We start from the raw sequence: 10,782 nt of genomic DNA, 5'->3' as shown, positions 1-10,782 counted from the left end.
GAAGGTTCTGATTGCCTGTTTGGTATTTGCCGCAAAGAAATAAGTCAGTTTTGCAAACTGAACAAGTCCCAGTCTTGGCAAAGTGTTCCACAGGTTCCAGAGTGTGTATTTTAATGGAACCGGCAAACCTTTCATGTTTTTTTTCTGATAACCTAAAAGGAAACAAATGCAAGCTGATGAACCATTGAACAGGTCTTCTAGGTGGAGTGTTGTTTATAATCTGTCCACTTTGTTGACTGGGCTGTACAGAGCACATATCTTCTCAGAGGCATCATGGTTTCCCGGGCTGTGAACAAATATGCTTTGTAATTATAAAATGCTATCATTATAAGACTTGAATTTAGTATGACTGGATTTAGAAAAACAAAAGCCATTCTGAACCAACCCAGGCGTCTTCTTGACCATGACCTCTGAATACTCCACATCATCCTCCTCCTCCTTATGTTGAGGTGTTTTGGGTTCAGCTGGAATAAAGTTAGAATAGACAGGTTCCTCTTGTTTCTTAGAGAAAGACACAGCAGTATAGCAAAGGTCATCTTGATCTGTTGATGGAGTCTCCAGCTGTCGGCTAGAATTCTGCTGAGGAGTAAAGATACAGCAAACATAAGAGCAAAATAATGCTGATTATCGTATATATATATATATATATATCAAATATATATATATATATATATATATATATATATATATATTTGATATCTCACTATCTGACAGACTGAGAAAAGAACTGATCTATGATTAGATGAAGACAGACTAACACTAGAGCTCTTTTTCCGGTTTTCACCCGAACTCTCTCTGATCTCAGAGGCTGGCCTTTAAGCCATCTTTTTCCTGGAAATTTGAGACAAAGAAATAAATAAGCAAAACAAAGAATCACATGATATCTCACAAAGATAGTAAACAGCTTGAAGAAGTAAAAGGGATACACTCACCTAAAAATGAAAAAGGCAACCACAAACAACCCAACCAGGAGTAAAAATGTGATGGATCCAGCAATAGCAGATGTAGCTGAACCTGAGAAAAGGGGATAAAATATTTATTTAAGTCCTTAGAATAGTCACAGAAATTAAGACATTTTAAGAATTATACGCTGGTGGACAGAAAAAGAGCCAAACAGGTAAAGAAATATTAATTGTCTACTCGTAAACACAATTATTTATTTATTTATTTATTTCATGACAGTGTCCTGTCATGGTCTTGCTTCTGTTATGATTTACTTTGCTCCATGTATTCTTGTTTAATTGGTTTAATTCCTATTTTGTTGTATTTTCTGGATATTTTAGTTCTCAGGTTTTTCTGTTGTTGCTGCTTCTGTCGTCACTGGGTCCTAGTTGCTGTTTACTTCCTACCTCGTCTCTCCCTGGCTCCTCGTGTTCGGTTTCCCCTGATGTCTCCATGGTTCTGGTTGCTTTACATTTTAAGTTGGATTTTTGGATTCCTGCCTTCGTTTACTTTTTTCTTCAATTAAACTGCAAGAAATCTCCTCAGCCTTCCTGCCTCTGCATTTGGGTCCTCAAACCTTAACCAAAACGTGACATGTCCTGTCTGGCGATGTGGCAATAAGAATAATTCTCTTGATGCCAAAAAGAGTCCAACTGATTTTGCTTCCACAAGTGGAGCAGTACGGCTATCGCCATAGTGTCTCGCTTGATTGATTTGCTCTCACCCACCATCAAGAAAATGAAAAAGAAAAAATTCTAATAAGTTAGGAAGTTGGCAGTAGCATCTTTTAATGGCAATGTGTTGTGAGAAAAAAGGCCCAAAAAGAGAAAAAAGAAAAAAAAAAAAATCATTCAGTGTAAATACTTTTTCCACCACTGCAAATAAACGTGTAAAAAACACTGAATGACAACATCCTAACTGGATATTTCTCTTTATCGTCAAGGACTGAGATGTTCAGCTTCGTACTCCTTTCAAAACAGACATGACTGATTCCCAACTGATTATAAACAGTTTTAGAAGTTTGAGGAATTCTAAACAAGATGAAGACCGATCACTTTAAGATATACCACGAAGTAAATTGAAATATATTCACAGGCATTCAAACACATGGTTAAATCAAAACAAATCTGGATAATAAGAATTGCATGGTTTAATTAAGGCAGATCACCTTCAGGCTAAACATTACTTCAGTTTAACCAGAAGTAATGCAAAAAGTCAGATTTCTGTTTACACTAAATGGGGCCTCGGATCCCTGGGGCCCAGGGCCGGATTCACTTCAGGGTGGTTGGCTGCCGGCAGAGCCTGCGGACTCGTCCCCGTGGCTTCCCAGGGCGCCGGCATGGCGGTGGCTTGGGGGCTTCCTCGGGGCTGTCTCTCCTCCTCCCTTGGTTGGGGTCTGATTTCTTGGGATGGCCCCTCCTTGGTGCCTTCGTTCTTGGGGGTCCCTGGGCGTCTGGGGCTTTGGGTCTCCCGGTGCTGGACTCAGTGCTCTGGGGGGGGGGGGCGCCTCTTCGGCTCTCCACAACCACAATTGAGGATTTTCTCTATGGATAAACTTTACATGCACAAGTGCACTCTCACAATCAACTACTGGTGCTTGGCTCCAGGTACTCAGAGATTTACTTCCATACAGAAACCCCACATTCATATCTTCAGGTAACACAGAGTACATGTCAGACTTAATAATACTACTTCACTGAAAGTTTCAAGGTGTTGCTTTATTGTATGTCTCGTACCATGTCTTTCGGTTGTGCTGTTCTTTTTACATCTCGTTACAGGTGATGAAGCAGACTGAAAATGTTTTGTCTTTATCTCCTTTCTATCTCCTCTTTCGTTCATCTTTTCTTCTTTTTTTTCTTTTTCTTCTTCTGTTTTTCCTCATCTGTTCTATTTACATTGCAATGTCCATATAATTTGTAAAACTCCCTGCATAATTATAATAAAGCAATTTATATGCATGAAACAAGTGGAGCAATTAGCCTGACGTAGTCCGACTCAATTCTAGTCAGAATGAGTCTGATGCTGCTCCATAGAGCTGTGATTATGGGGCGTGTTTCGAACGAACCAGGAAAAAAAATGCCTCTGCACTCAATTGGATAGACCTACAACCAATAAGAGCAACGGAGTGCGTGACGTATGTTAAGCCAGGCATAGTTGTTGTCCACAAAAATCAAATCAGTTTCACGCCTAGAATAAGAAGATGAGCCTTGATCGCGTTTCTCTGTTCCTCTTTTAAAATTAATTTGCTGTCGATATCTTCTAGAACAGACCTAATAGCAGAATCTACTCACCCAAACTCTCCAGCGGCAGCCATTGTTGTTGTCACCTAAGCGCGCTTTGGTGACGTGGTTGATTACGTTACTCTTGATCATCTGTCCATCATCGTATAAAGCCCGCCCTAACAATTTGATTGGATCGCCTGACAGTGGGCGATAATAGTCGCGCTACTATGGAGCAGAGCCAGACCGAACTTCCCCGAACTCAAACCTTGTGGGCGGGGCTAAGTTCTGACTGGCACCCAGGCTATGGAGCAATATGGCAATTTCCATACTGCTACACTTGTGAAAGTAAAATCTGTTGGGCTCTTTTTGGCATCAAGACAATTATTCTTATTGCCACATTGCCTGATAGGACACTGTTTAAAAAAATGTATTTATAGTTATTCATCACATTAGGGGCGTGTTAGCCTAGTAGATCAGTGCGCTTGTGTTCTGAGAGGGCTGAAAGTACCCAGTAGAGACTGACACAGGAGTGGATTTTCACTCCTGTCCCGTCCCACTCCCACAGAAAAAAAAATTGTGTCCCGTCCCGATCCTGGGCCAGAGTAGAAATCTAAATCCTGTCCCGTCCCACTCCTGGTGAAATTACTCCCACTCCCATCCCGCTCCCATTCAGAATGACTCCCGCACCACTCCCATTCTTGTTGTAGTAAATGTCAGTTAAAGTAAAAGGAATAATTATAAATACACAATAAAAGTAACAAACAAGGAAACAGACCATGCTTATCTTAGGTGAATAAACAATCAAACTTTTCGAAGTCGAGTTCGCCACTAACTGTTGGTGCCTCCATTGTTGTTTTTGAGCGCGGGTGAAAAACTCTGAGCGGAAGCACTGTTGGTTTTTGAGTCGTGTAGTTTTTTTGACTCGCATTATAGGGCGTTTCTCAATTCACGAGAACGTGAGTATGTACTCGCGTTCTCATCAAGTCCGTTCTTGGCGAGAACGCAGTAAGATCGGACTTGACGAGAACGCGAGCACGTATGTGTATTGGAACAGAAGCGTACTCGTGACGTCATCAAATGCAACGTTCTTTAGCATTTCTTTAACAGTCAAAACTATTTATTCCCTACACAAAACATTTTGAAAACAATATTTTTAATTTCTAAAGCTTAAAAAACATTTAAAAAAATTACCGAACCGCAAAAAAACGCCATCAGAACGAGCGGTAGTTCACACATAACTAGACCGAGAGAAGTGCACTACAGAGGGGGTAAATTTAGCCCTGGCTGCGGTTACCCTCGGAGGTCTGCTGGTCACTCTGGTCCGCTCAACATCAGACTTTTTTTTTTTTTTTTCCGCACTAACTCTAAACAGACCACACAGGGAGGCTTCAATGTATAATGTTATCGCCTCAAACGATTTCAAAACGTACTTTTGAAGAACAACAGCAGCAGAAAAGGGAATGTTTAACTTAACACTGTGAGCGCTGTCTGGAATCAAGCTGCGGCCGCGGTGCATTCTGGGGAAGCGGTCTGTCTGAAGAACGCACAAGTCTGCTCTGATGCATGCTCGATAAAGAGGGTGGGGCGAGAACAACATCCGGGGATTTGTTGCGTTCTCGATCTGGCGTTCTCGAGAATTGGAACGGTACTCGGGCTGAGGCTGATGACGTGTCACGAGTACACGAGAACGCTCAAGAACGCATATTGAGAAACGCCCAGGCTTCAAGGAAAAAAACTACAAAATGGCGGCGCCAGTACTGGATTTTTTTTTCTTTCTATTTTATTTTGAGTTTTTGGCATCGATCCTAGTTTTTTTTAGTAACTATTGGTTTGCTCCCGCTCCCGTCTGCTCCCGTTAATGTTTAATCCTGTACCGTCCCAATCATGTGATCATTACTAATACTGACTCCCATCCCACGGGAATCCCACGGGAATCCCTGTGAGCCGTGGGATTCCCGAAAAAATGTCAGTCTCTAATACCCAGTTCGAACCCCACAGTCTCTGCACTGGGTTCCTGAGCAAAACACTTAGCCCCACACTGCTCCCCGGGTGATGCACAATGGCAGCCAACTGATCCCCAAGGGGATGGGTTAAATGCAGAGGTAAATTTCTCCATTATGAGATTAATATAGTTCAATGATTATTATTATTAAATTAACTTACTTGTAACCACAATCAGTTGTAGGGTGGAGTTATGCTGCCCCCTGCTGTTTCTGGCCTCACAGTAATAATTTCCACCATCTTCATGTCTGATGTTCACAATGGTCAGCATTGGTCCATCTGCTGCTGGTGAAGCTGTGTTCTCTTTGTACCAGGCATACGTAGCTGCTGGGTTAGCATCACTGCTGCAGGTCAGATTCACTGAACCTCCCACCACTATCTCACCAGGAGGATTCACAGAGACAGAGGGGAGCCTTGGAGGATCTGCAGGAGAATAAATCACACTTTTATTAAAGAGACATGTTTGAAAAAGCTTGGAAGTTAAGTTGCTATATATGAACCCAGACTACTAAAACTTCTTTACCAGAGGAAGTAAATTATAATCTATTTAAATGTTGTCTCAAGTAAATAACCAAAAGTATCTGACCTATAAACTAGAAAAGAGATGTCCTGCTTCATTAAGTCAGAAGAGTATGACTGAGTGACCGAGTTAGACTGATGCAAAATGTAAAGAAATATAATTAAACCAGCTGTATTCCTCACATTTCACATCAACATTTAGGTTAGTAGATCTTCTTTTCCCCAGCTGGTTCTCAGCTTCACAGTAGTATTCACCAGAGTCAGACGATTGGATGTTATTCAGAGGAAACTCTGAACCTCGACTGAGAGGTTGAAGGGTTGAAGTTTTAGTCTTCTTGTACCAAGTGTAGTTTGCTGGTGGATTAGCTTCACTGCTGCACCTCAGAGTCACTGAGCTGCCTTCAAATATGTCAGCAGAGGGATCAGCTGAGAGAGAAGGAGAAACTGGAGCATCTGGAGGAGATGGAAACAAAATGAAAGAAAACCTGATGTCATGATTTATTAGGTTGCTAGCCCAAGATGCAGAACTCAGACACTGAGGCAGGATTAAAGTCCAATATTTATTTGGATCCACACAGGGTTCTGCCCTGGAAGGCAGAGAAGACAGAGCACAGGTTAAACTCAGGGACAGATTAACAAGCTCAAACTCACAGGTTCGCTGGTTAGACAGGCTGGGTTTAACAGGCACAGAAAAGCAGATTCAGGCAGGCATGGCATGGCATGGCATGGCATGGCATGGCATGGCATGGCATGGCATGGCATGGCATGGCATGGCAATGGCAAAGCATGGCACGGCTGAGCATGGAAGAGCATGGCAAGGCAGCACATGGCAACGATCCGGCTCAGAGTGAAGCTATCAAACAGCTTATATAGGGAGAGGTTAATCGGCAGAGCTGATAGGAATCAGCTGAGCGCAGAGAACCAGCTCCCAGGAGAGGATCCATGGCGCCCTCTGGTGGGCAAACCTCTGGATCCCAACAGAAATAGAAGCCCACAGGAAGGGATCCACACAGCCCTCTGGAGGGCAAACCCTTGGATCCCAACACCTGAAATCTCAGAAGAGACACTAATAAGTGATTCAGCTGTTTTGGATGAAGATGTTGAAATAAACTCACATATTAAAGGAGCAGGGAAATCCTCATGTCCTTTAACAGCGCAGGATATGCTGTCTAGAGAGTCACTATTGATTGAATACGTAGATTTATCATGGTTGATCTTCTGTCCGTTTTCGTACCAAACATATGTAGATTTAGGCGGTAAAACACAAGAGCTGGAACACTTCAGTGTTAAAATGGAATTTAATGAGTCTTTCCGTTGGACAGAAACAGTTAAATGTAGGTCTGTGGGGAGAAAATTTACATTTTTGATTTACAGCACAACGATAACTATGATAATATTGTTTAATATTAAATAATCCAAACCTGTGACAGACAATTGGATTCCTGGTTCACCAGTATAGCTTCCAAGTAGTAGGTTTGTAATAAACCTAAACTTGTAAACAGCTGAGTCGCTTTCTTTCAGGTCTGTAATCCTCAAAGTGCATCTCTTCTTCTGCCTACTACAGCTGTTTGTCACACGCCCTTCATACTCCTTCTTGGTCGCAAAACTGACATGATCATTTCCAGTAATCCAAAATTGTTCCAGCACTTTGGTTATTGTGCCATCTTTACTATTTGGGTATCTGTACTCGCATTTCATTTCCACCGTTGATCCTTTTAAGGCACAGATACCCCCCTGAGAAGGCCTGTAAGTCACTCCCCAGCCATTATTACTCTGTACCTCTGTAACACAGAAAACAATAGAAACAAATTGAGGGAAATTAAACTGTATTGTCTATTTACGCATTCTACAGAAAGAAAGACGCATAAACATATTTTTAACATAATTCCATTTTTATAATTTTTTTATGAAGTAGATCAATAATGTACAAATTAAGTAAGATCAGCATAAACAGAAGTGCATAGTTTTCTGTAAAAAGAAAGTTTTAATTATAAAACAAACCTTGATTTAAAATTTTTAAGTTTCATTCAGACACATAAAAAAAAAAGACAGATTGTGTTTAAATAGACATTACTGTGGCTGAAAGGCTTAGGCTGAAGCAAAAGCTTATAAATGACTGCCTCCATACAGGGTTATGGGGCAGCGTTCCACATTCTAACTCCAGGAACAGAAAAATGTCTCATTTTGATTTGCTTTTTCTAATGAGAACTTACATTTATCTCTAAAATTATACTTATTTTTTTAGAAAACAAAGGAACCTCTTAATACAATTTATTAGTGATTTATGTTTTGCTTTGTACATTAATTGCATATTTATATTATATACAAGTGCTTTAAAAATTCATTATATTTAAATATATAAATAGTGCATTTGTGTGGTCAAAAAAATCCTGCTTTTTACTTATAGGCAGTAGTAGAGTTGTAAAAAAAAAAAATAAAAGAAGGGGGATGGTGGAATTTTTTTTTTCGGAAGTAAAACATAGCCTAATTAATATTTCAATCTGAAAAACTCACACGACGAAAAAATACAATTAGAAGAAATTTATTGATACAATTACTTTGTCTTTGGCGCTCAGACCTCGGCAGGAAACATAGCACTTAATTTTAATAGATATGGATGAACAGGAGCAAAGAATAGGGCTGTTTCCCCCCCAGGCCTGAGTGGAGATAGACAAAGTTGGTCAGTCTGTAGACTGCTGGTTAGTGAGATGGTCTGCTGAGCTTTATAGGAAGATCCAGTGGACTGTGTGAGCTGATACTAGAGCTTCACTCAGGGACCTGGAAGATGGAAGTCCAGTTTGGATAACACAGGTTGAGAGAACCTGTCCATGATGAGCAAGCATGAAGCGACAGTGGAGAGGAAAAACTCCCTGTTGGGAAGAAACCTTTGGCAGAACCAGGCTCAACACGGTGGTCTTCTGCCAGGCCGGTTAAGATGAGACAGGGAACGCAGTACGAGTCTGGGACGAATGAAACTCCAATGAAGCTTTAGCTATGACGGTAGAGGAGGGGCTGGAGGTGGGTTGAAACGGGGTCATCTGAATGAAGTCAAACAGCGCATCCACCGCCTGCGCACAGAAGCAGACAAGTTGCAGATCGGAGGCCTTTTAAGATGAACTTTGGACGCTGATTGGCTTTCTTGCAGGTGTGGCTCACAGCTGATTGGCAGAGCAATCTGTTTCTTTAGTTGAACTTCCGCCAAGGATCCATATTCTATTAGGCTAAAACAACATGCATGGTATGGTTGTCATGTACGCCCCTTTTGTGACGAAAATTACCTGCCTGCTGAGAATGACCTCCCCCGTCGCGGGAGCGCACATCGCCCTAAACTCACATCCACTGATAAGAAAACTGATTGAAATATGAGCGAAAAGGGACATTTTAAACATATTCTTAATGTTTTAAATGGATGCCTTAAAATTGATAGTTTAGGTGGACAGATAAATTTGAATTAATAGGGTTTTACTTGTATGGAGACAAGTTTCAGTCGATGTGCTTCAGTCGATGTGCGATGAATAAATTCTCTGCTCAGCGGATGCCAATTCCCAATTTAGCTATCAACACCATTCTAGATCATGTCTGACACTTTGTTTAACTTAGAACCTGGAATCTGCCGAATATTCCCTCCCTTCCTTATTTTCACATCTATTGTCCCAGACTTATGAAATTCATACCACAATCTCAGAGAACAGGTATGATTATGTGTCGAAACGTGCATAACTGTAAACACATTATTTCTCAAACTAAGCAGGGGAAGACTTCGGTAAAGTTAGAAAGATATTCACAGATTATCTTTCTAACTTTACCGAAGTTGCAGAGATCCGCGCCGTAGCAGACGAGCAGCCCCGTGCACCTGTTTGTTTATAAAACACTTTGAACTTTCCAACTGTCAACATTCTGAGACCATTACATTTTGTTTAATGACCATTTCTATGGTTCCTACAAAACCCAATAAATCTTCTGAGTCACTAGGGATGTTTTAAGCTTGTAAAAGAAAAGTTCAGAGTATCTGATGCGATTTCAACATAACTCCTGCAGCAGAGAGGAAATATGAGACCAAGATATTATCTATACAAACAACGTTTTAGATTTAGGAAAGAGAATTAAGCAATTTTTGCTTTTAGTTACTCAACATAGGTTCTTATGTAAATACCCGAAACGTGTAAAACACAGGGTTTGCTCTGTAACCAGCTTAATGATATAGAACCGAAACTTCTGCAGAATGACCAGATCTAGCAAAATGATCTAGCTTTTTCTGCTTCCTTAAAGACATTTAACTTGTCTTTAGAAACATTTTTTAAAGCGTCGCAAAAAAAGTAGCAACAGAGAAATTTAAACCCACGGTAGAAGAATAAAAAATTTTTTTTAAAGACAATTCAGATTTTATTTCTAAATACACCTCTAAATTTGAAAACAAATTATTCACAACCCTCTCACCTTTATCCAATAAAAAGGAGTCAATAATATCCAAAGGCTATCAAGGGAGATCAAGGAACCATCTACCTGCACAGGAGTATGAGGGGAGGGCGAGAAAGAAGTTTATATATATATATATGTATATATATATATATATATATATATATATATATATATATATATATATATATATATATATATATATATATATATATATATATATATATATATATTGTCATGATGGGTTCTAGGGTTAAGCCCAAAATGCAGAACACACACGGAGAGACTGGGTAAAAGTTCAAAAGAGTTTATTGAAGCACAACATGAATGATGAAACTGGAACTGGTTCAGACAGAGGAGCAGGTTCACTGGAGATTATACTGGTACGGGAGATTGTAGGTTAGCTGAGTTCATGAGCAAGCTAAGCATCTAGCTTCATACTTAGCATGGCTGGCCTTGATCTGAGCTTCCAGTTCACTGCAGAGAACAACAGGGGATTAGCACAAAGGATTCATCTGGCTGAGCTTCCAGCTCACTGCAGAGAACAACATGAAGGATTCTTCAGGCTGAGCTTCCAGCTCTTAGCAGGGAACAATGGGGGAAAATCCACATAGGATTCTTGAAGCTGATTCCACATAGGAACCTCCAGGGAAACTCCACATAGAAGTCTTAGGTTACATCC

The 10,782-nt window shown here is 40.5% G+C and overlaps 1 protein-coding gene across 1 annotated transcript; it reads right to left on the bottom strand.

The window, feature by feature from the left end:
- Positions 1-815: 815 nt before the first annotated feature.
- LOC119776757 (B-cell receptor CD22-like) lies at positions 816-7,458 on the bottom strand. The gene is made up of 6 exons (XM_038275346.1): positions 7,106-7,458; positions 6,800-7,024; positions 5,868-6,137; positions 5,328-5,588; positions 933-1,014; positions 816-831 (listed from the first exon to the last, which is right to left on the bottom strand). Exons 1-6 carry the CDS (start codon positions 7,380-7,382, stop codon positions 816-818), a joined length of 1,131 nt encoding a protein of 376 aa, XP_038131274.1. The 5' UTR covers positions 7,383-7,458.
- Positions 7,459-10,782: the final 3,324 nt, after the last annotated feature.

Source organism: Cyprinodon tularosa, unplaced genomic scaffold, assembly GCF_016077235.1.
Source record: "Cyprinodon tularosa strain WSP-4 unplaced genomic scaffold, ASM1607723v1 ctg954, whole genome shotgun sequence".
Lineage (NCBI taxonomy): Eukaryota > Metazoa > Chordata > Actinopteri > Cyprinodontiformes > Cyprinodontidae > Cyprinodon > Cyprinodon tularosa.
Note: the sequence above shows the minus strand (reverse complement) of the source record. Positions and strands in the feature narration are given on the sequence as shown.

What these genes read in the sequence shown, in the direction of transcription:
- LOC119776757 (XM_038275346.1), bottom strand. Translation starts at nt 7,382, where the DNA reads ATGAAATGCGAGTACAGATACCCAAATAGTAAAGATGGCACAATAACC. An exon ending in CCTAAATGTTGATGTGAAAT is followed by an intron (nt 5,589 to 5,867) that starts GTGAGGAATACA and finishes ATTCTCCTGCAG; the next exon opens with ATCCTCCAAGGCTCCCCTCT. An exon ending in ACAACTGATTGTGGTTACAA is followed by an intron (nt 1,015 to 5,327) that starts GTAAGTTAATTT and finishes CCCTTTTCTCAG; the next exon opens with GTTCAGCTACATCTGCTATT.